Source organism: Cavia porcellus, unplaced genomic scaffold (genome assembly GCF_034190915.1).
Source record: "Cavia porcellus strain 051 isolate PalLab524CR breed Dunkin Hartley unplaced genomic scaffold, mCavPor4.1 scaffold_2, whole genome shotgun sequence".
In the NCBI taxonomy this organism is placed as follows: domain Eukaryota; kingdom Metazoa; phylum Chordata; class Mammalia; order Rodentia; family Caviidae; genus Cavia; species Cavia porcellus.
This window is the reverse complement of record NW_026947485.1, coordinates 12,868,398-12,894,213: the sequence shown is the minus strand read 5'-3', so window position 1 is coordinate 12,894,213 and position 25,816 is coordinate 12,868,398. Positions and strand designations below refer to the sequence as shown.

General features: G+C 38.5%; 1 protein-coding gene across 50 annotated transcripts in view; it reads left to right on the top strand.

Annotated features, from left to right (window-relative positions):
- Nrcam (neuronal cell adhesion molecule) overlaps window positions 1–25,816 on the top strand; it is a 269,654-nt gene that overhangs the window by 221,918 nt on the left and 21,920 nt on the right. For 14 of the 50 annotated variants that reach the window (XM_063238553.1, XM_063238417.1, XM_063238432.1 and 11 more), the window contains 15 exons: window positions 1,052–1,218; window positions 1,303–1,450; window positions 3,078–3,202; window positions 3,643–3,672; window positions 5,163–5,264; window positions 6,692–6,889; window positions 6,987–7,057; window positions 8,023–8,248; window positions 9,332–9,447; window positions 10,757–10,961; window positions 12,686–12,808; window positions 13,421–13,606; window positions 14,555–14,590; window positions 20,151–20,276; window positions 21,429–21,581. In XM_063238553.1, coding sequence (XP_063094623.1) covers window positions 1,052–1,218; window positions 1,303–1,450; window positions 3,078–3,202; window positions 3,643–3,672; window positions 5,163–5,264; window positions 6,692–6,889; window positions 6,987–7,057; window positions 8,023–8,248; window positions 9,332–9,447; window positions 10,757–10,961; window positions 12,686–12,808; window positions 13,421–13,606; window positions 14,555–14,590; window positions 20,151–20,276; window positions 21,429–21,581 — 2,012 coding nt within the window. The remainder of the gene's footprint in view (window positions 1–1,051; window positions 1,219–1,302; window positions 1,451–3,077; window positions 3,203–3,642; window positions 3,673–5,162; window positions 5,265–6,691; window positions 6,890–6,986; window positions 7,058–8,022; window positions 8,249–9,331; window positions 9,448–10,756; window positions 10,962–12,685; window positions 12,809–13,420; window positions 13,607–14,554; window positions 14,591–20,150; window positions 20,277–21,428; window positions 21,582–25,816) is intronic. The other 36 variants (XM_003469782.5, XM_063238443.1, XM_063238578.1 and 33 more) reach the window with 19 other exon arrangements.

Sequence of the window (25,816 nt, the reverse complement as noted above, 5' to 3'; positions counted from 1 at the left end):
GTTCTGAAAGCTCAGCCACTGACTTAGCTGTCATGGGTGTTTCCCTTTAGTCCTTCTCCCTCCAGACCCTCCAGACTTGGGTCCAGCCAAGCTTTCTGGTGTGCTTTCCCTGCCCACTTCAGACCACTCCCTTTCACACACCACTCCTGGTACAAATCCTCCTCTACCTGCAAACTTGCTTTAAAGAGCAAGGAAAGACCCTGCGAGGATAAGCAACCTCTGAGGATGGGTGCCTGAAAGACAATTGGGAGTCATTTATTGGTCATCTGTGAGGTCATCCCGATGCTGTGCTGGATTTTGACTATGTCAGTGACAGTGAACACAGGTTTAAGATGAAAGAAAAGTTCCCTCAGTCCCCCACCTTTACCACCGAGAAGAGAAACAGGAATGCTTTTGTACATTTCCTACTTAAGGTGACAAGATTAACACTTGGATAGTATGTTGACTTTGCCTTGTCCCTTATCATTGTTCTTACTTCTCCCCTCTGATATGCATGCTTTTTTCCTCTCCTGAATATTTTCCTAGCCGTCCTTTCCATATAGCATTGAAATAAAATTCTTTAAAATTGAAGTATGTACATAGAATTATAAATATACCACAGGTGGGTATAATATATATATATGAAGCAGTCTTTATTCTGCCTATTTTGTCACTATTTAAAATAGTTAATAAAGTGTTTACTAAATTTAGATCTCATAAAAATTACAACTTATGGGCAGGGGTTTAGCTCAGTGGCGTTAAGTGCCTGCTTGGCAAACTCGAGGTCATGAGTTCAATCCCCATACCAAAAAAAAAAAAAAAAATTATAACTTATATGTTATTTGTTATGATCCTAATTCTACAAATACCATTTATTATTGATTTCTCCAGTTTCATGTCTCCTCATTCATTTACCGCCTATCTTACAAGTCTGTAGTGTGCTTTTACAAATTCCAAGTGTCTTTATACTTGACACTTTAATGTAGACCACAGTTGTGTTGACCTTGGATATGACATTTTATGTGACTTCAAATTATGATGTGTCTTATTCTCATCATGTTGGGTAATAAAGGTTTAAAGGAGCCAAAGGAAGTGCTCTTCATGAAGACATTTATGTAATACACGAAAATGGAACTTTAGAAATTCCTGTGGCTCAAAAGGACAATTCAGGAACCTACACATGTGTTGCCAGGAATAAATTAGGAGTGGCAAAGAATGAAGTTCATTTAGAAATCAAAGGTAATAAAAATTTTTTCAAGTGTTATATGACTTTAAGCAAATTCTCCAGGTTTACCAATGCATAACATTAACTTTGAACTCCAGATCCAACGAGGATTCTTAAACAGCCGGAATACGCAGTTGTGCAGAGAGGGGGCAGGGTGTCCTTTGAATGCAAAGTGAAACACGATCACACCCTCATTGCCACTGTCACGTGGCTGAAGGACAATGGTGAGCTGCCCAATGATGAAAGGTATTTGAAGATGATTTCTTTTTCTCTTTTCTTTCTCTCTGGAAACTGTTCTTGAGCTAAAGGTTGACTGTGTAGTGACTTAGGACGATGTTTTAGTTTCTGAAGTCTGCTGTCCATAAAATAAAGAGGTACACTTTTTCCTCCTGCTGTACAGTATTAGTACCTAAGAGGTTATTCAGGTGACTGAAATAAGACCCTAAGAATGTTTGTCTTCCTTTGTGTGCTGTTCAGTGTAATTTGGGAAGAGGAAAAACCCTTCAAGCTTTGACACTGTCCATTGTTTTGCACCTTGAACAGTAAAATCTCAGCAGAAGTTTTTATTCCCATTCTGCAAATAAGCAGGAATGTGATCTCTTATCAGAGTGTACCTGAATCCTTGCCAGTATTTTAAAAGACACTCGTTTTTATTGGGGTGGTAAGTTTTCTTTTCATTTTACTTAATGCCAGTGGAAGGGGAAGGAAGAGTAAAATTAAAGCAACTTAAAAGAATCTGAGCATGTTGCAATCCCTTAGCTTGCAATGGAAGAAGCGTCATAGCATTTTCCATTTTCTAGCAAGGCCCTCAATTTGACACAGCAAACACAGTGAGGACACAGAGCTGGATGTGTGATGTCAGCAATCACAGTAGCTACAGATATTACCTTGTGCTGGAAAGAGTGCTGTGTCTTGGTAGAAATCGTTCTGTGGTTTGCTGGCAGCTCACCTAAACCTGTGGTGACTCATGGAACCCGTTGCCTGTTAGTGGTCCCAGAAGTGCTTTGTGGCCTTGCCCTCTTCGTGCCCATAGTTCCACCTAGGCCTGTGCTTCCACTTACATGTGGAATCTGGCTTGATAAGGTGGAGAAAGAAGTATGAAGAAATGACCATCAGGTTAAGTCGGGGGAGTGATGACTTGGATATTACCTGGGAAGACAGCTGACGATTTAGGCAGCTTCCTTAAAATCATGCGTGAATCCTGCATGCATTGTCTTTTGACCCACTGAGCAATTTTTTGTGTCTGCAGGTAACCCCTGGAAAGCTGTCAATGGAAATTGCTGATCTGAATCTTCCTGTTTCTCATGATAAACAGGAATTTGCTTTGCATTTACTTTCTCCTATGAGAATTCACTCCTGTGACAAAAAATGAAATTTCTGCAGTAAATAATAATTTATTTAAAAATATGCACTTTGATAAAAACTGAGCTGAGTGTTTTCAAACATTCCTTAGCAGTAGAATAGTAAAGCACTATTATAAGGATAACCAGAAAGCTGCCACCACCTCATCTGTGGACACTCGTAGGGACTTTTATTCAAAAAAATTTATTTTGTTTTTTAATTGGTACGCAGTAATTATGCTTATTTATGGCGCATCATATTTGCTCAAGGCACTTGAAGGAAGCTTCCATGACATTCTAGAGGTCTGGTTGAAAACTATTATATTTAATAGCCTTTTTACCTGTGATTCTCATTCATTCTAATTGTTTGCTGAGTTTAATTATTATTAAAATTAAATGTGTGTAGGATTTTTCACCACACTTTGCTGAACTGTGTATCATCCTTTTTTTCATCGAATTCACAGTTATTTTCATGCCGTTCAGGCTGTGGTTGGATGTCCATTTTGGCTGCTCTGAGCCAGTTCTGTTTTCAGGTTCACTGTGGACAAGGACCACTTGGTGGTGACTGATGTGAGAGACAGCGATGGGGGGATCTACACATGTGTGGCCAACACAACTCTGGATGAGGTTTCTGCCAGTGCTGTGCTCAGTGTTGTTGGTAAGAACAAGAGCAAATAGGACACATCCAACTTGCCTGTGATAGACTGAAAAGGAGACAAAATAAGTACTAAATTTTTGCTGGATGGTTTCATGACTGTAACATGGAGAGTAATACCTTTACTTTCCTCTCTAGAAAATGCCTTTGAGATGATAATTTCAGTGTACGTTATGCTACGTATAGGGCTAGATAAAGTGGTATGTGTGTACCATAGGTGTTGTTAGAAGGAAATTGGGAGAAATAATCTATTTTTATTTGAAATTAAAGTTTTTAAAAATCCCAAAGTTGCTATTGCATGCTGATCAGTTGTGTGTCTCATAGATAAGCATAGGGTTTAATTGTATAATCTTAATCATGTAAAATCTATGTCATCTTATGCTACCTTATATCTTCCTATTACTAATTTTGATTAAAATCCTCTATATTAATGTCCTTTCTAGCTCCTACTCCAACTCCAGCTCCCATTTACGGTAAACTAATATGAGCTTTCTTTCTCTATTTTCTGTCAAGCAGTTTCACATTTGCAGAAAGCATTACTTTCTTTTCTCAGTCGCATTATTGTGTTTCTTTAAGGAAAAGGACTCTGTCAGTTGTTACGTTGTGTCCCTCATTTACTGCAATAAATCATTTCTTCACTATCACTTCAGAATTTTCCACTGAGTTTATTGCCAGCTGTTTCTAAATATTTCATGTGCTATTATTGTCATTCTATTTGATAAGTCCTGCTTTGATACAATCGCCTTGTATCAAAGTGCTTTATCAAAAACCGACATTCATATATTACAGAATGAAAAATTGATTTCTCATATCAATCCACTAATCAGTCCACTAATTAGATCTTACTTCAGTCTACTAAAATTTGTTTTGGGAAAAAAATGTTGCTTGGGAACTACATTTTCAAAAAGTTTACACAGTGGGGGAGAATGGATGTTTAAAACAACATTTAACTTTTATGTCAGAAAAAACTCGGTGTGTGTGAGCAAAAGTGAAGTCACTGAAGAAAGACTAAAAGGAGGGGCACATCAATGTGTGATGTTTCTGTGACTGGAAAATAAATCGCTAATTATTTCCTGCAAGGTTTTTGATTTAGAAACATGTTATTCAGCACATAAACTCAAAAATTACTTTTGTGGCAATATCTCAGCTACATATTATAAAGTATCATTAATTATTACGTAGAAATCCTGGCCTTTGTAGACACTACTTCATTATTGATAAGAAAGAAGACCTCATGTATGTATGGGGCCTCTAGTCCCTGAAGAGCCAGAGAACCTGCAGAAGCAAAGTCAAAACAAAGGCCCAGGGGAGCGAGCTCACTGTGTGGCCCTCACAAGCACCATTTGATGAAGCAGCTCTGCTTCCAGTTACCTGTGTCCCAAAAAGCCTCTAAGAGTGAACACACCTGAGCATGCTGAGGTCTACCTACATATACATATGTATTCACATATATTCATATATATATATACTATATTTTAGATATTATATGTATCTTATTTCAGGAGTCCCACAATTTATCATTCAGCATGTTTCGAAAAGAGCATTTGAATGTTCTTGAAACAGTGCAATTTGTTTACCTGTATTTGTTTTCCAGCTTTTTCTGTTCTGTTCTGTTTCCCATGGATTAAAATCAGAGTCTGGAATATCTTTATGTTTGTGACTGTCCATGTTTTAAGACACACTGAGAGTGCTGATGAACCACGCAGGTCTGCCCCACTGGTTTTGGTTACAAGTGATTTCACTGCTCTTGAAAAGTGAACCAGCAGAACTCATCAGTGAGTTGTCCTCAGCGTATTCCTGTGTTCCAGCAACCTCAGTGGTTTCCGTTTCACTTCTGTTGCATGCTCATTGACCATTAAGTGTGCTGTTCTTTAAAATGTCCCCTCTGTGAAAATATCACACATAAAGACAAACCTTTTAAGAATGAATAATTAACCATAATGTGTGTGTGTTTGATCTACAGATGTCCCCAGTCCTCCCTTTGATTTAGAATTGACTGATCAATTGGACAAGAGTGTTCAGCTCTCGTGGACCCCAGGAGATGACAACAACAGCCCTATTACAAGTGTGTGGTATTATTTGCTTTGTCATAACTGATAAACTGAATGATAAACTTCGTGACCATTTTTTGAATGCTTTATAATATGCAGCCTCAGTTCCTTACAAATATATTCACCGACATTCTATGATCCATTACTGGTAAAACAAAAATATTTATTTATGTCTATCTTCAGAGACAGTGTTATTTCTGATTATAGGTTCTAGAACAGGATACTGGTTTATGGCTAAAGGTATTAATCCAGCAAATACATGACCATCATTGTGTATTTAAAAACCACTTTAAATTTCTACCAGAGGTAGAAGATGTATCTTAGTAAGTTATTTTTTTGCTCATTGTATCTAGAAGAGGATAGGAGAAACAATGCTGAAAGGTCCCACTATATATATGTAACTATATATATAGACATAGATAAATATCTGTATGTGTATGTGTCAAGAAATTTGAAACTTGGTAATAGAACTGTGTGTAGACCTCAGACCCTAAGAAATAAAATTAAATGAGAAGTCAAGGCATTAGGACACTGGAAGAGCTTAGTAAGTTAGAATAAAGATAGTAACAGAGGTTTAATTGAAAAACTAGTCACACGCCAAAAATCCATTATTTCCTTCAGGTATAGACTGCAGGAAGATTGAATGTCCTTCTGATGAATGCTTAAGATTATCTTAGTAGTGGCCCTTTCTGACTTGATCTTGTGGTGTGCTGCCTCAGGACAGGCTGAATCTCTTGTTAATCCAGCACGTCAGCTGGAGTTGGCTGGTCACAGTGCTTGGAGATGCTTGTGGCCTACATTAAAATATTACCAATAGGTCTCAAGGCATTTCTGCTCCTTCGTTCACTGGATATTTATTGAATGCCAATTACATGCCACACATTGTTCTAAAATTAATTTTTAAATGTCCCTGCTCTTATGGAGGTTTTATTTTGGATCAGGATAAAGATGATAAAATTAATATTATGATATTGCATATTACTGTCATATACTGTTTATACAAATACATGCACAGACACATACATACACATGCAGTCTACCATTAAGGGAGAGCCAATGGCGAGGATATTAAATGACACCCTTCTCTTAAGAAGGAAACAGCAGTGTGTGCAGGAGGCCGCATGTCCCCTGGGTATTCCAGTAATTGGATGCAGCAAGGGGCCTTGAGCTCAGCCATCCTTACGGCAGAGTTCTTATCAAGGGCACACTTTACTACGGGGCCTTCCTTGACTTGACTGAGCAAATGCAGCACTGTTGTGCTGTCTGGGCTCTTCCCACCCACTCCACTCTCCTTTCTCTGTCTCATTAGGGGATTTTCCTTCAAAGTAAATTAATTTGCTTTTGGCTGCTGTTGATTGTCTTGTTAGTTCTCACTCACTAGCAGTCTACCCCAGGTTGACTGCATCTGCTGTCTTGGGTTTGTTGTGTGTATTGTGTCCAGAATTCATCATTGAGTATGAAGATGCCATGCATGAGGCAGGGCTGTGGCACCACCAGGCCGAGGTTTCTGGAACGCAGACCACAGCCCAGCTGAAACTGTCTCCATACGTGAACTATTCCTTCCGGGTGATGGCCGAGAACAGCATTGGGAGGAGCCTGCCCAGCGAGGCCTCCGAACAGTACCAGACCAAAGCCGCAGGTAAAGCAGGGCTTCAGGACTAGGAGTCAAAATGGACAAGTTTTGCACTCTGTGCCAAGAAGCAAAGCTTACACACATGTGGCTGTTTAACTTCTAGAACCAGATAAAAATCCTACAGCTGTGGAAGGATTGGGATCAGAGCCTGATAATTTGGTGATTACATGGAAGGTGAGCTCTAAAGTCTTCAGCTTTCCTCTGTTATTTTTAAGAGTGGGAAAAAAAAGTTGTTTTTAACGATATCTGCATTAAAATCCCATGTCACCCATTCCTAGGGGAAAACATATCTTAATTTAAGAGGCGGTATTGGGTAGTAGGTAATAACTTTGATCTCTGGAACCAGAAGGAGTAAATACAAATCCCACCTCTGCTACTTACAGTGTGATCTTAAGCTAATTGTTGAATATTTATTGAGCATCTCTAGGAAGATAACATTAATAGAATGAGCTTCATTCTATTAGAGGGATTAATGCATATAAAGCATCTACAATAATATCTATCTGTACTCAAAATATGGTAGTGAGTGTTATCATCACACACAACCTCTTGGAAGACATGCATCAAGCAATTCTCAGTAGTCCACTTATTAATTATTATTATTAGGCTTATCTGCATTTTCTGGATTTGGAAAATTAACATATATTTACTTGTGTAGTTTAAAAGTCTTAGAGCCAACATGCCTGCTTATATGTACACAGATGTGTTTGTAGTTATAATTTACAGATACACAATCAAGTGAGAATAACAAGCCAACTTATTTTAACAAGGAGAGTAGTTCATGCATTTTAGTCTCCAGGTAAAATGGACAAGATGAACTATCATACAAACAGAAATGCATCAAAGAATCTAAGTAAAGAGAATGTGTCAGATGCAGCCACCCTTTCCTACAGAGACAGACCTTGAAAGAGTTTATGGGTATTCACTGTTTCAAGATAATAATTTACAACCTTTGAAATGTTAATCCCTGAAAAGCTTTGAGTCTCATCATGAATGAAAAAAGATAAGAAGTCTCTGGAGAAAATGGTATAATAGCATGTATTTTAGGGTTTCAGTGCTGACTTTCTTTAGGCCTGGGAATTGAACTCACTGTTTCTATCAATGTGTTTTATAACGTTGGATATTTGTCCTTTTTTTAGCCCTTGAATGGTTTTGAATCGAATGGGCCAGGCCTGCAGTACAAAGTGAGCTGGCGCCAAAAAGATGGCGATGATGAATGGACATCTGTGGTTGTGGCAAATGTGTCCAAATATATTGTCTCCGGCACCCCAACCTTTGTCCCCTACCTGATAAAAGTTCAGGCTCTGAATGTCATGGGGTTTGCTCCAGAGCCAGCTGTAGTCACAGGACATTCTGGAGAAGACCGTAAGTGTCTCGTGCCATTTCCTCTACTTTTCCTCAGCAGGACAACCTGCCAAGGTACAAACCAAGCATCTTGGTTATTTTGCTCTCATGGCTAAAATGAGACACCTGACACCCAAAATAAAGGAAGGAAAGGTTTATCTAGGTTACAGTTTTGGACTCTTCCCACCCATTTCATAATCAGTTGGTTCTAAGACAATACTTGAAGTCAGCAGCCAGAGGAAAGAGGAAGAGAACAAGCCTCTTCTCCTCCCTTACAGTCCACCCACACAGGGCAGTGTGACACTCACAAAATCTCTGTGCCCTCTTCTTGCATAGGATGAGGATATTTATAAAGTAAGGATCCTGGCTCCCTGCTGAGTCTCAGTTAAACTTCTAAACTTCTCAAGTTGACTCAATGTATCAAACATATTTCCAGAGGTGCTCAAGTTTGCAACAGATGGCGACAGTAACCATTTTTGTAAACTCTGAATTTAAATAGCATGCCATGCAAGAAACAGATGACTCAGAATTGGAGCATAGCTAAGACGTAGAGTGTTTTCCTGGCATGAAGATGTCCTAGGTTCAATCCCAGCACCTCCAAAAAATAGTAAGAATCAGAGGGATTAAAGAGAATGACTTTTTCTTTTAAAGTGGTGCTTCTAACGTTAAAGGAACAGTTACTAATTCTATTAGTTCCTGGAAAAGAACAGTTAATATTCATACAATCAGATCAATTTTACAGGTCTATTCCTGGTAATCTAACCAACTCTTTTGAAGATAATAATATGCAGTATAACAACCACTGTTAAATTCCTACCATCTTGTTTTGAAAACCTATATTATTATTGTTTGGGGGGTTTTGTTGTTATTTGTCTCTTGCTTTTTGATTTTCTTTTCTGCTTTTTTTCTCTTAAAAATAAAAAAAAAAAAACAAAGAAAGCCAGCAAACAAACTCTACAGTCAATGCTTAATAATGTATAGAATAAGATCCTATAGCACAGGTTGAGGCATGTTTCAAGTAAAAATTTTTATAGATAGTGATATATTTGGACGGAATTTAAAATAATACTGATTCTTCTACCCCCTTCCCTGTCCTTTTTGCAGTCCCAATGGTGGCTCCCGGGAATGTGCGTGTGAATGTGGTGAACAGTACCTTGGCTGAGGTGCACTGGGACCCAGTGCCTCTGAAAAGTATCCGAGGACGCCTACAAGGCTACCGGGCAAGTAAAGGGTGTCGTGCCACATCGTTTCCTAGTCCCAGGGCCTTAGTGATACTGCTTGCCACCCACTGTAGGCAAGGCTGGAGTAATGTTGCTCCTCTCTTGATGAACTCTTGATATCAGTTTCTTTGTTTCCTGCCTCAGGCAGGTGACATCTAAAGGACTCCGACTAGAGGTAACTTGAAATCTTACTCATCCACAATGAGTCAAAACAACAACAAAAAATGTTTTCTCCATTTTTCCCACAGATCATATAAAATTCTGTGAACTAAGCAGTGTGTGCACAAAATGAGGAAAACTAATTTTTAAAGCACTAACATATAACAAACTCCACTTAGCTTTAAAGTAACATGGACCGTGTGTGCTGAGCTACAAACTATCCTGGTAGTAATAGGAACACTTACAAAATAATCGAGATTATGTGTATGTATTCTCAGATTCATCATTTTTATGAATATCAATTATCTTTGCTATTGATAAGCATCGAAAGATGTATTCAGGGGGATTTTTGATTGATAAACAACTAAAGGACTGCACCCCTGTGCACGCACACTGCTCTAATGTGTTAACACTGGCCTCTCGAGGTCACTTTGTGTACTGCATCATTGGGCCCCAACAGTGGCCACATTCTGTATATGGGTTGACTTCTCTTGAAAAATACCTTTAAATTCTTAAGAGTTTATGAGAATTTAATAAGCGATAATGCTGGATTTTCTACCAGAATTGTTTGCAGGTATCTCCAAACCTGTGGCTATAATTTATTACAAAAAATAAGTGTGTTTCATCAAGTGACACAGACTAGCTTGTTGGAAAAGCCCTACCCTGCAGTGGAGGAAAACCACCAGGAGCCAAGGTTCACTTCTACCGTAGGAATAATAATAAAAAAACCTCTCTGCAGTGTTTAAAATAATTTAAATAATACACTATACACAAACATGGATTATACATTGCGCAGTAGTTTTATTTTTAGAATCTTTTATGCCTATAAAAGTCCTCGATCCTTTTTGCTGTCATCCATGTGCCTTGTGTGCTGGAGAGAAACGTGTGGGTCTCACCTGGTTTTGTTTATTTCACTTTCACCCCTCCAGGAGCATAGTGTAGCCCAGCTTTGTCAGATGGTCTCCGTTTCCTCATTGTCTGTGGGCTTCTGCTCCTCTTACTCAGAATCAGGATCCACCCGTCTGGCAACTAGCTTTCTTTTAAAAAGCACCAAGGGAATTTTCTGGGAAAACAGCAGTTTTATTCTGTGGACCTGAGGAACCGTGTGGGTTCACTCCTGCATCCCTGACTTTGGTGCTTGCTGTTCCAGATTTACTACTGGAAGGCGCAGAGTGCATCCCAGAGGAACAGACGGCACCTTGAGAAGAAGATCCTCACCTTCCAGGGCAGCAAGACCCACGGCATGCTGCCCGGCCTGGAGCCCTTCAGCCACTATGCCCTGAACGTGCGCGTGGTCAATGGGAAGGGAGAGGGCCCGGCCAGCCCCGACAGGGCCTTCAGCACTCCCGAGGGAGGTACGGAGTGCGTGCGGCCTGGCAGTGCTTTGCGTGGCAGGAGGCCCCGCCCAGTGAAGTGTATCTGGGAGTCCAGTGTGATCTTCCTGCAGAGGAGCACACCACACACAAAGCTGGGCAAATGTCACTCGTGTGTGGTGGCCTATGGGTACCTTGGAGGCTTTAGAATCCAAAATGCTGTCCTAAAACACTCTTCCCTTTCACTTAAGATTTTTTTCCCCACTTCTAAACTTTTGTTTATTCAAGTCTTTAGCTTTCTGAGCCAAGGTACAGGCATGCTGTAGCCACATCTGAAAAATGTGAGAACTCAATGGGATACTTAAGGCCTAGAAACAAAAATATTTCTGAGTTGCAGCTGAGCTGTTAGAAGGTTGGCCGTCTTGACCACATGGGTTGGGAAGGTAAAAGTGATGATGAGTACACCATGGCCACTGCAGGAGGTAGCAAGATGGCTCAGCAGCACCTTGCTGAAGAGTTGGGGCAAACAGACACGGGAGCCCTGTGGGTGAGGGAGAATGGGGGCCCTAAGGTAAGGATAGGGATTTTTAAAAGACTAAAATGTTCTTTTCACTATTTTGAAGTTTGCATCATCCAGCCATGATCATGGGGCGGATCCCTGCTGTGGAATTCTTGGGTCTTTTTGATGAAGGCAGTTCACAAACATGCCCGGTCCTGGCCCCTGGGTAAGGTTGGGCTGGCTCATGAGGTTGGCAGCTGCTCCACAGTCCCAGTTCTTGTCCTCAGCCTCGTTACTGCCTGGAGGGTCAGCTCCTTTGACTGGAGGCTTTCATCAGGGAGGCTGCCCTCACCCTGTGGATGGCTCAGAGGATTAAAGAATAAGGAAGAGAGGAAGCAGTGTCTGGAGACAGAGTCTTACAGGTCCAGGCAAGGGAGAGGCAGGGAATGGCTACCTTTGGTGAAGGAGGTAGAGGTGCCAGGATCCACTGTCCTGGGGACAGTGGAAAGAGCACAGAGAGAAGTCCAAGTTGACCCCGTGGCTTCTGGCCAGCGTGAAGGACAGTGGTGTCATTCATGAGTTGCCAGGAGGTTATGGTAGGGCAGGTGGTGACCTGAGGGAGAGCTGCCCCAGTCTTACCCTCATGGGGAGTGAATAAAAGACCAGGCTTGTTTCTCTGGTAATTTGCCAGCTTCTGCCACGGAAAACCTAATACCCTCAGGCCTTCTCCAGAGCCTCAGGTTTGCCAGAACTGGGCTCTTGTCTTTTACCCCTGGATCCTGGGCAGCTGTCAGCTCTGGGATGCGAATGGCTCTGCACCTGAGCAGCTGGCCGGGGCCCAAGGCCCAGCAGGCAGGGTGCCCTCACTGTTTGGAGACACCTGGTTTGCTTGATGGTCCAGAACACAGCTGCTTCCACTCGAAGTTCTGGTTACAACGGTTTTACTTAGCATTCAGCTTGCTTTTGTTAAGATGCCATTTATAAATCAAGTATTGTCTCCTGTAAATGTATTTAATATGGGTCCATAGAAAGTCAGTCATTATTCATTTTAAAAGGACAGTTTTAGTAAATTTAAATGGAATTGGCGACAAAAGAGGAGAATAAACCGATTCCTGCCACAGGTTTGTATTCAAGTGTTTTCTGCACAGTGAAGAGCAAGTGACTGAAAACCACAAGCTTGATCTGTTGTATAAATGTGACAAAATATGTCCTTTTAATATGTGAATGCCTTAGAAACTTTTGTGTTGACCACATGTTCCTATTGAAGTCCCCAGTGCTCCCTCCTCTTTGAAGATTGTGAATCCCACACTGGACTCGCTCACTCTGGAATGGGATCCACCGAGCCGCCCAAATGGCATTCTGACTGAGTACACCCTGAAGTACCAGCCAAGTAAGTTACTAGAAGAAGAGGAAGAGAAACACAGTTTTAAAAACAAAACAAAAAAAACTTTACTGTTACCTGACACACAAACTTGTTCTTTGTATCTGCAGAATATATGCATGTGCCTTCAAATATTATTCCAAAAGGTTCTTAAGGCTTTTAAAAGACAAACAATGTATATGCTACTGAAAATTAAGTACTATGTAGAATAATATAGATGTTTGAGGGCCTGGGGTTTAAGGAAAATCATCTTATTAAGTTAAGTAGGCTTTAAACTGTACATAGAAAATGCTGAGGTACCTTTGTCATAAGACTTAAAGGAAAGATTTTAAATTATTTAACAGTACAGTATATGGCTCCACCTTTAAAACAGACAAAATACTATCATGATTGAATTATAAAATTTCCCTAGTTTATAAGCAAAAGGAGAACATATTACCCCTTGCTTTGTTATATTGTATATTCAAGTATTCTAGGAGCTGTATGTGTTATCAGTTATGTAAAGTGAAGAATGAGCAGGATTACGAGTCATTTGTGTCAATTTTTGGTTGTTAGGAATATTTATAACATTCTTGTTGTAATTGATGAAGAACGCACTTGTTTGTTATTTCTTATTCACAGTAAACAGCACACATGAATTAGGCCCTCTGATAGATTTAAAAATTCCTGCCAACAAGACACGCTGGACTTTAAAAAATTTAAATTTCAGCACTCGGTATAAGTTTTATTTCTATGCCCAAACATCCGTAGGACCTGGAAGTCAGATTACAGAGGAAGGAGTAACAACTGTGGACGAAGGTAAGATGGGTATGTACGAAATCCTGCATGGTTTAGTATATTTCCTCTTTCCCTCTTACCAGGGAGTATCCATCTTACCTACACAAACACTTATTTGTAATTCCTCATTCTATGTATATCTCCTCCTTTATATATAGTAAAATCAGTTGTTGAGTTTATATTGGAATGGCTCTTAAGTATTTTTTCAGTTCCATATTAGATTTTAAAACATATTAAAATACTAGAGTAGAATTGAGAAATTTTATAATATTTGCCACACTTGAATTCAAAGTTCAACTTTTTTTCTGCATATAATTTTATATACACATACACATATTTATTCACGTATGATATACATATGTATGAACACATATGTAATTACACAATTCTACTTCTGGTCCTAATTCACCAAATATAACTTGCTCATCCATGTACTGTTAATGTTTTCTAGTAAAAAAAAGTCAAATTAGTCACCTAAAGAGTACAATTTTTCTGTGTTAGAATAAGGAGCTTTGTATTTTGGTGTGTCATCTGTTAACAAAGAAACCAAAATAATCCCATTAAGTTTTCATACTTCTAAAAAGCATCCTGAAAATTTTACATTAAATAAAAATGATCAAAAATATTGTAAAAGATTTTCTGGCTTTGCATGTCTCTAAATGGTAAAATTATTTCAGGGTTATTTATCTAATTATCTTCCATAGCATAAGAAGTTGACATTTCTATGTAAATTTGGTTCAAAATATTCGTAAGCCTTCTTATATGCTAATGAATGAAGCACTGTAAATAATATGTGGATTTGAATGCTGGAGAAGTTTGGGACACCGGCCTGTTTTTGTCCCCGTACCTGATGTGGTACACGCATTGTTCTTGCATGCCGTAGCATTTTAATAAGTGTTTTCTTGTGTTGCTGTACATGCTCACGGGTGTGTTACATCTAACTATATAGTGTCCTATTTCTGTTTCCCTTCGTCAAAGCTGGTATTCTTCCACCTGATGTAGGTGCAGGCAAAGGTAAAATAACTCATCTGCATGACTTTATACACGTGTGAATATGCAATGTTAAATGTGGGGAAGTGCAGCATGGGTGAAAAAGAGAAAATAAAATATGCTGGGAACCACCAAAAGGAGAAGATCTTGGCTGATCTTGGCTTTTAAATTAATTTTTAAGTCATTTTTACAAGTAGCAAGGCATATGTTGAATTCTCCCAAAATTTTTGTCAAGACTTATATTCCTGGTGCAAGTGCTAATCTTAGCTTTTTATAATATGATTTTGGCTGGATCAGGCAGGACCAAAACTGTGGGTTTGTCACAGATCCTCTGTATGACCATGCCACATATCAGGAGTTCAGAACTATTAGTCCTATAATCAAACAGCTCATGGGAAACTAGATCAACTGAGTTTCCCCCTGTAATCGAATTTAGCCACACTCCTCATAGACACAGTGTATACCCTCCTGGCACAACGCAGCACTGTCCAAATGTCAGTGCCACACCCTAGAACTGGCTTGGGATGATGTTTGCCCACCAATGAGTCTTCCAGTCAGCCTGCATGTTTTGCTCAGCTGTGTTCCTCCATCATGTCTTCCCCAGACTGTTCAAGTCTTCCCCCTCTGAGTCACAGACAACGACAGCTCTTTGTGTCAGAAAGACTTGGGAGCATGGTGCCTGCTAAGCTGGAAGATGTCTTCTGCACATGGCAATACCAAAGCTCCCCCAGTCTTTGACCCACCCTGGGCTATTGGTCGACCACCCAGAGCAGCAGAGCTCCTGCCTCTGGCTGCTTTTGAGGGAAGTGTGTCATAGTCAGGGCTTTCTTGGGCTTTGACAGAGCAAATTGTGACTCTTCAAACAGAAGTGAAGAACAGAAGACCAAGAGCAACAAGAGTGTTGCCCTAAATTATTCAACTCTTATGAGTTTAGGCTTCATACACTTTTTTCTGTTTTCTTAGAAATTTGTGTATAGTCAGAGCCTTTGGCTAAATTATAAAATGCATATATGACAGCATTTAGAGTGATTGAATAAAAACTGTCCCCCTTTTTTTGTAATCTTGTTCCCACTTTTTTTAATTGGTTAGACAGATTCTGGACTTCAGGTCTGAAGACTTGTATGTATCCTTGAAGTGCTTTGATCATTTTCATCCCCAACACGCCACTGTGCTCCCTTCTCCCTTAGTTTCCCATTTTGGGGGCAGAGACGTGATCTTAATAATACTATATTTGTGTTTTTGACCTAAAAGGATAAGGTTGTAAAAGTTCAAATTTTCTACAAAATATTGTAGAAATATTTAAAAAATATTTTATATGTATGCTTCTTTTCTGGGAGTGGGAGTCAGTTAAAAGGAGCTGTCATTTTACAGTGAATGCATTGAAGGCCTGCAGGGAAGCCTGGCTTCCTCTCCTGGCGGGCACGCATGTCTCCACGGTGTACCAAGGCTGGCAGGGCCACAGCGTCAGCAGGGCTGCTGGGATGCAGGAGAGGACTTGAGTCTCCAGAACAGCCATCACCTCCTTTTTTTGATAAACTAAAATTAAAAGAAATCTTAGTTAAGTGTAGGTTCTACCATCCAACATTACTAAATTGAATTATGAATTGTTTATAGTTAAAGAACAAGAAAAAATGAAGTATTTTAAAGTTCACTGAGTACCCAATATCTGACAGATCTCAGATGAGAAAAGGGCTAATGTTGAAGAAAAAGCCAGATCTGACCTTATTTTCAATATTCTTTCCATGGTGCAACATTAGTCAAATTTTGCTGTTAATATTTAAACTGATCAAATATAATTTGTGATCTTGGGGTTTTCCTTCCATATTTTTTCAAGATAATAATGATTAATTCCTTTGATTCAAGCCTCTAATATTTATATATTTATATATATATATGTTGTTTTGATGCATATGTTCAATTTCTATGGCTTTTCAAATCATTTCAGAGTCTGAGGTTCTAGGACTAGATCAGCAAAGGAGTCTATCAAAATGAGCCAGAACATGCCAGTAATTGACTTGAGTTATGCTTCTAGTATTGCTGATGGATCCTATTTCTTTATTTATGAAATTTGACTCTGGACCCTTGAGAGAAACCATCAGGACATTGTTGTAGGGTAACTAACTGGGGTAGAGGAAGAAGAAATTCACTAGTAAGGTGGGGACAGAATCTCCATTCTTGCCCACATAAGCAGCCTATTAGGGGCAACCACTTAGGACTAAGCAGAAAAAGGTACCGGGAATCTTCCAATGATGAGCCCTCCCATGAGCTGACTCTTACTAGATTATTTTACTAACATAAAGAAGCAGGAAACAAAACTATCAAGTGCCCAGTTCCCGTCTTTATTCAGTCTGAATAACACCACCAACAAAAACTATATAGAAGCCTAGAAGTTTCAAGCAGTTCAACTACTTATGTCTCCCTGGCACATAAAATGAGCTAGCCTTTTTGTTTTAAAGGATATTGCATATCAAAATAGTTAGACTGTCTTTGTTTTGACATGCTTTAAATCTGGCAAGGAAGAGATGCTAAACTAGTACATGAACAAAATGTTGTATAGAAGAATGAACCATTTATTTTGCCAAACAAGATCAGGGAAAGCCGCACAAAGGAAGTAATATTAAGACAGGCCTTGAAGCATGGTGTATTTTGGCAGCTGAATCAAAATTGGAGTTTAAGTCTTGGTAAGGCTATAAGCAAAAAGGTCAGGGTTAGAAAGTGCACAGGATATTTGGGTGATCCAGCTTGGCTGCAGTGTGTAGAGTGTGTGGAAAAGAGAAGTCCCTAAGTTGGGACAGAAGGCAGGATGGAGAGGCTGCTGTGAATGCCTTGCAGAGGGATTGTACTTACCTGTGGGCAGAAGTTAGCCATTCACATCTTCAAAAGAGAGGAGATTTGTAGTTCAGGAAACTATAGTTGAAGTGGGTTCATAAACAATATAGGAATTCAGGCAGCCAATTTAATAAATTTGGAATTTTAGTTGAGCTCAGCAACTACCCATGGACCCCAGTTTCAGGGTCCAGACGATTGGCACTGAACTGAAGGGTCACCGGGCATTTAAAGCAAGAAACCACAAAGCAAGACATCCTGTGGAAACAGTTTAGCTAGAACCGTAGATTAATTTTGGTTGACACCTATGTCCTGCTTCTTTGTTGAGCAGGTTACTTTTTCTCTCTTGTGGGTGCAACTCATTCTGCTTTTCTCTTGGGACTTGTACCCTGAGTAATTTTTCACTCTTCTGAGTTAAACACAGGGCACTAGTCAAATATAGGGCACAAGATGGTGTCAGTTATGATAAGCTACAACAATAGTAACTACTTTACACACACTGCTGGGTATCTGTCGAGGAAGACTTACAGAAGGAAAAGGCAGACAGTGGGAGATGGTTGGGAAAGCCAAATAAAATCATAAAGTGTTACCTGGTGGCCTTTAAAGATAAGCTAAATGCACATTTACATCACAGAATACTTTAGTATTAATTATAGTGCATAACACATTAGATCTCCAGAGTTAGTCATCTTATACCTGAAAGTTTGGGTTATCCATTTCATTACAATCATGGCCCCTGGTGACCATCATGATACTCTATTTCTCTAGTTTGATGTTTTAAAATTTTACCTGCAAGTGAGATTATGCAATATTCTTCTTTCTCTGTCTGGTTTATTTCATTTAGTACAGTGTCCTCTAGGTATATCCATGTTGTTGCAAATGGCATATTTTCTTTTGTAAGGCTGAATGGTGTTCTACTTTATATATACCATTCATCTATATGCACTTATCTGTCAGTGGGCTCTTAGTTTCTATGTATTGTTTATCCTGAATAATGCTACAATGGACTTGAGAGAGCTGATATATCTTTAAGATACTGGTTTTGTTTTAATGGAGCTTAAAATGTAAAAATTAACATTTCAGAATAAAACTTCAGGAAGTAAAGAGCACATTCATAGAAACTACCACAAAAGAAGTAGTCTTCTGTCCAAAGTACTTAGCTGTGATTCTACTTTTGCTATATTGCAAATTACTTCAAGACTGAATTCCTCAGTTCTGTGATTCCACAATTTTTTAAGGAAACAAAATGATTTGTCAAGGTTGAAGGGATGGGAGAGAATTGGAGGGGCGGGGATCAAGATATATCATATACAGATACAAATTCTCTATGATGAATGATATCATTATGTATATCTAAAATATACCAATAAAATTAATTTTATTGCTTCCCAAGGCTCTTTGCCATTGATGTTTTATACATGTCTATATGACTCCTTCTGCTGATGATATTCCTAGCATTATCTATTTCTTTAAGTTTATTTTGGTAAGGAACACAAACTAAAGGAAATTAAATTTCTGCATAATTCAGTTAAAATTTTTTCTGTCTGCTATTTCCCTGCAATTAGCAAAAAAAAAAAAAAAAGAGGCACACAAGATATACATGTGTTATTGGGTTATGTTACAGAGGTCAACTGCATTATCTAACTTCTTTAATATACTTTCCTTTTTGAACCTAATAAATGCTAGTTCATTACATTTGTTTCAGCAGAGGCGTTTGGCTTCCGAATTGTATAGCAAATTTTATCATCTAACTTGAGGGTCTGAGTAATCCTATTAGTACGTATTTCTGATTTATCACTCTAGTACATTTTTTCTGGGATAACAAATTGATCTTATTTTTTAACAACATAAGTCATTATATCTATAAATTTTTCATTTTTAGTTGAAGATATTGAGCTATACCTGATAGAATTGTCAGCCTCACAATATTAAAATAACATTTTTCATGACTGTAGATGCTGTCTTTGCTGAGTACTAAGCATGTATAGTGCTGTATATACTCCATTCTTTGGATTTTTAAGCAGCTAGTCAGGTTATATTATAGGTTTTCAGAAAATGCTCTGCAGTATTTCACAGGTAAGGCTGTCTTGCTCTCTGTGATGTGTCAAGTAAAATAGTTCCTGCTCCTTTTGTCTCTTGTTTCTTAACTTCTAATAAGCATGCTTGGAAATTTCTTTGCAGCTTTTCTTCCAACATATTCTAACCATCCAAACATTCTCTGAGGAATTCTTAGCTCCTCAGATTTTCAAAATCTGTGACTCAAAACAGCCACTGTTCTAAGGAGCATTCTTTCTCACATCAACATACTTTTTTTCTTTTAAGACCTGCACTGGGATAACAAATTAGAATTTAAAAGTAGCCACACAGTATTGGATTTTACTTGGAGGTTTCTGATACTGTAACAATTTCTGTGCCTCAGATCATTCTACAACCCCTGTCATCCATCAATAAATACCATGATGACTCCAAAGACTATATCCAATGGACCACAATCTACATTGTTCAGAACCACATGCTAGAACTCCTAAACTCTAACAGTATATATTATTATATCTAATTGTTTACCAATATTGTGATTTAATAAATGAAAAACCTTCCTATAATAAAAACAGAGTATGAGTGAGCCCTAAATTTTAACAGTAAATTCTAACTTCATTTTATTTGTACAATTTCATAGTATTTAAATTTATTCTCTGTGTGCATGCATGGTGCTATAATGTGATTGTTTATTTGTTTTATTTTTCTATTGTATATTTAGTTCAAGCAGTAAATCCCAGGATCAGCAATCTTACTGCTGCAGCTGCTGAGACCTCTGCCAATATCAGTTGGAAATATGAGGGACCAGAGCATGTGAACTTTTATGTTGAATATGGTGTAGCAGGCAGTAAGAAAGAATTTCATTACCCTGCTTTCAATTTGGGGGACACATTTCATTAAATTAAGAACACTTTTAAGATTTACTGTGAGCAGTCTTGAAAAGTATCTCGATCCAATTAAGTGGCTCAAAATTATCTAAAAAAGCATAGTGAACCATCAGTCTACATATTTATATAGAACTAGGAATCTCCTTTTTTCATGTTGTTGATAACGAAGGACAGATGCTCCCTTCAGATGTTACTTTTCATATCATAGTACTTTAAATTGGTTCTGTACTCATAACATACAAATTAGCAATAGTGAATAATCTGTAAGTACAAATCAAAAAGGAGAAAAGGCTTTGCAGATTCAACCATGAAACAGTAGAAATCAAACTGACTTGGAAAAATTTATTTTACCTAACTGTTGCAAGAATTTTACAAGAAATTACATAAAATTAAAGCTTTATGGGAACACGCATTTTGTTTGGATGTTTGACCCAAGGAGGCCCTGTACTACCATCCCAGCCACATTTACTGGGAGGTGCATAGCATTTATTTTCAACAGTTTACAGAAACCCAGTGTCCCTTCCTTAATGCAAAATGCTCTACAGATAATGACCTGGGTTACCAATGAGTGCTTGAGCAAATATTTTACGAAATATTGAACATAGCCCAACTTTCTGTTTTGACCTTTATCAGACAAATAAATATACTTTAGAAATAATTGTCCTTTTAAAAGTACCAATACTTGGGAAAGATTGGATCTATAAATTGAAGTTTATCAAACAATTCATGTTGTAAATATTAAAAAACAATTCTTCCCATGGTTGACTTATGCTACATAATGTATAATGGTTATTTTAATAAAACCTTTAAAGAAACTCAGGAGCTTTATAAGACAAGGTACAGAGGGAGCTTCCTTTATATTAAAAAAGAAAAAGTGGGAATATATATAGTTAACATGCAATCTCTATATCCAGTAAATTTTTTAGTATATTTTCATATAGGTTTTCATTTAATTGACCTATCTGACATAATTAATTACATTTATGATCATCTATAACTAGGCATCCTAGATTTTGTCTTCCACTTACAAAGAATTTTCCTCTCTTGAAGCATTAAGTAACTTTTGGTTACTTAAAATGTTCAAATGTGTTGTTTTTGCAAAATTTCCATAGGCAAAGAAGAATGGAGAAAAGAAATTGTAAATGGTTCTCGGAGCTTCTTTGGGTTAAAGGGTCTAATGCCAGGAACAGCATACAAAGTTCGAGTTGGTGCTGAGGGGCACTCTGGTTTTGTGAGTTCAGAGGCTGTGTTTGAGACAGGCCCAGGTGAGGCACACACCACACCAGCTCTGGCTGACGCTCAGAGGTGGAAGCCACTGGTCACTCTAGCTGGAGACAGGCTGGTGGAGCTGTGTTGTGGGTAGGGTCGTGAATGTCTCTGCAGGGCCCTGTTGGGTTGAGAGTCTGGCTTTCCATTGTGTTTGGCTTTTTATGTCAAATGAATTACACAGTCAAGCAAATCATGTCCTAACCATGTTTTTGCTAAAACCTGTTATAAAATACAGACTTAAACATGAATTTTTAACATTATTTAGGTAATTCAATTTTTATATAATTTCCATGTATAAAATTTCCTTCAATATTGAATATTAAAATTTTTGAAATGCTTTCAAAGTTTGAAATAACTCTTTATGTCAAAATGGACTACAACCCAGCAGAACCCTACACAGTTTAATATAAATATTGTTAAACTGGTGTGGAGTGAGAAGTTATATAATTCAAATGTCATATTTTTGTCACAACAAATTTGACTTCCTGTGTTTGTTATATGAGCGTGAACAAAGTACACCAGTAAAAAGTAAAATTTATAAAGTAAAGAGGAATGTCCATACCAAAAGCAAAAATATTCATATTTGCTCACAAGATAGAAAACAATCCTTGGTTATTTACACAAGGGTTATGTGGCACATACTCATATTATGGCTCATAGATACATCCAATCAGCCACATCATGCATATGGAGGAAATATGTATCCCAAAGAATAAGCAAAATGAATTTTTGTAGTGTCTTTTGTTAATAAGGTATTCTGATTGTTATTTGTTATTCATGTAAAAATGTGCAACCATAAGTGGTTTAAAATAACAGACTAAAACCAAAGGTGATGTTCAATAAGTTATCAAATGGCCATTTGCTAATATATTATGTGAAAAAAATTTCCCCATTTTTTTCTTTTCCTTGTTTTTTCATATCCATTTATATACAGAGCTCTAAGAAAACCCTGCATTGTTTGTTCAGTTAATTTACAATTCATTTTACAAAGTATTTTGGCTTTGATTTTTCAACTTGGGTTTTTTGTTTTTCCTGGTACTTGGGATTGAACCCAGAGCCTTCATACTGAGTTCCATCCCTAGCAATTTTGTTTTTTATTTTTTATTCTGAGACAGAGTATCACTAAATTACTGTGTTGCCCAGGCTGAGCCCAAACCTGCAATCCTCCTGCCTCATCCTTCCCAGTGTGCTAGGATAATATAGTTACATATCACTGCACCTAGCTTTTTACAAGCTTTTTGTTTTTGATAGCTTATAATTTCAAGATACTAAAAGCTCAGGGAGATACACAGCAAGATTGACAATAAGAGTTATAATAATAACATATAGTCAGCACCTCTCTACGCCAGGTGAGGGGTTTTCTCCTTCAGTCCTTACAACAATCCTAGAGGTGGCACTGTTTTTGCCCACTGACACATCACGTCAGTACTCAGAGGTGAAGAACTTGCCCAGGCCACAGCTGGATAACAGTAGAGCAGGCTTTCCGACAGCAGAAGTGAAGCCCCTGCCTTACAAAGTCATAGAGGCCACGCCCATTGGGGGAACAGCGTGTCTCAGAAATGAGGCTCCATGGAGTTCTGACATGCAGCTGGAATGGATTCACCCTCACACCCAACTTGTGCCATGTTCTGTCTTTTTACAAGGCAAAAGAAACCCCTTTAGAAAATTGCTTTGCCTTAATAGTGTGACCCCTCCTACTCCAGCAACTGCCAGGTGACTCCAGGCAAGTGATGGTGAGTGGTGGGCCATTCTTGCATGGCAGTGATAGATAGGACAAGGACCAGCAGGTGTCACTTTTACTTAGGTATGAGCGTAACTGTCAAAAAGAACAAAAAGTCTAGTGGACCCTCGTTACGTGTGACTCCTAAGCAAATGCTGTCAGCTTCCTCGAATGCCTCTCCTCAGAGTCACCCCAGCTCCCCTCTCCTCCTGGTTTACAAAGTTCCACCCTTCAGCCTGTAGCTGACTCCCAGAGGGAAGGTTCCAACTTCTGCACTCACTCCTTCCTCCCATGCTAGCTGTGCAGAGGAGAGCTCATCAGTGCTTGGTGTGAAAACATACCACTTGGCTAAGTGTTAATATTCTGCATTCATGAGCTGCTTCTCTCTCTGAGTCCTGATCATTTCAGGAACTAGACTTAATCTTTGTTCTATGCTTGTTGCATGAATCTTCCTAGCATGAGTCCATCTGTACCATTCATTGTTGGAATTATCAGGGTATATTTCTTAATTTTCGCTGAAAAGCAGGATGCCAAACAATGTCTGCCGCTTTGCTCCTCCCCTGTATTCCTGGTGTTGCTCTGGGGTGACCTGTCATTCACACTCACCCTTCTCTTCCCTTCTCACCTCTGTCCATCAGTTGTGGAGTCCCTTCTTACATGTCACCAAGGATTTAAAGTAGATTCTTTGTCAGATGCTGCCAAACTTTGATCAAGATGGTTTTTTTTGTTTTGTTTTTTGTTTTTGTATTTTTAAACATTTCTAAATGTTCAAACCAAACAGGATTGATGGACTTTGCAGGCCTGGGGCTAGTGGTCTGAGCATCTGTTTAAAGTATAACAATATGCATTATAGCAACGATGGGGGATTTCCTTGTCTTGTTTTTGAAATTCTGTATTGTTTTCGCGGTTTTGTTTTGTTCCATTTTATTGTTTTGTTTTATTCCCTTCAAAAGGAAAAAAAGCTTGGGAAAAAAAATTCTACTTCTCCCAATATGCTGTTGCTTATCTTAATTTAAAATAAACAACAAAAAAAAGAATTTAAACCATACAGGGCCTTTTTATACCTAGTTGAGTCTTCATAAATAGAACAGTAAAAATAGTCACCATCACTCTGACTCTGTCTCTTCCGTGTCTGCCCTACGCTTTGGGAGGACTCAAACATGCTTTCCCCAGACACACCCCAGGTGTGTGTGTGTTCACCCCAGACTGAACACAGGTCCTGCGTGGCACAGCAAGCAGCATGAGAGCAGGAGGCTGTTTATTGACTTCTAGGCAGTGAGACAAATTTCCTTCCTCTGCCCTTCTTCACTTCGCTTATTATTCTGTATGTGTTTGATTTGCTACTTTGTGGGTTATTCAAGTAATGCATGCATATAACTTAATTGTAAAAAAATTTCAGATAAAGTTTCCAATCCATTCCTATTAACACCCACCCAATATAGCTCAGCTTCCATAAGACACATAAATTTCATTTGTCTGTCCTTGTCTGTGTGTGTGTGTAGTCTGCACAGTCTTCATTAAGAACTTGGTTTGTGTGTTGCAGATAGGATGATTTAGAATGAGGCTTGAAGCCTCTTGTTCTGGGCTTTAGATTCCTTTCATAAAGATGGCAAGTCAGTACACTTTATTTCTACTTCCAGAATTTTTGTTCTATATCAATTTGTGGTACACTTGTATGTGTACCTACGCACATGTGCACTCGTGTACCTATTAATTTATTGTGTCTGACTAACGTTGAATAATGGGATAGGGAATATGTAATCATGTTTTCCTTTGACACAGTGTCAAAAATTCAAAGTTAATTTGAATGTTTATTCACCAGCTGTCAAGGAAACACACAGTTTTCATACAGTTGCTTAGGGACAGGCTACCAGTCTTCGGTTCAATTTTGGAAGTCACCATCTTCGTAAAACAGTCTGTGCTATACATGAACATCTTATTTCATTTTTCTCTGATCAGTTGTCTTAAATTAGGTGAAAAAATGTAAGTGCTGATATTATTTATGACAAGGATGTGAATCATTAAGCATGGGGAAAAACAAGGACTCTTTTACTTCAATCAGACACTCAAGAGACTTTGCCTCTTGGTTTTGAGTTTCATTTTGAAGAGAAAGCTCACAAAGACTATGTGTGAACTTTGTAAATATATTGCCAAAGAGAAAGTAGTGATGGACCTTGCAGACAGTTTTGCGTGTGTCAGTACAGAAAGTCCCTCTAGCATTTTATTCTGTGTTCAGATGTTTTCAGATTTGATGTCTGAATGTGTTTTCAGGAGAGCATGATAGCTAGCAGCATGCTCAATGGAACCATCTCCACTCTTGGGCAAGCTCTTTATCCTTCTAACAATGGGTTTATTCCAATGTCTTCATCAAAGGATTGTTGTAAAGATTAAATGAGCCTATACCCTCAACACAATGCCTAGCTTGTAGTAAGGGTCCCCAGATGTTAGCTATCGCTGTTACCATTATCTCCATCATCATCATCATCATCATCATCATGACAACCACGGAAT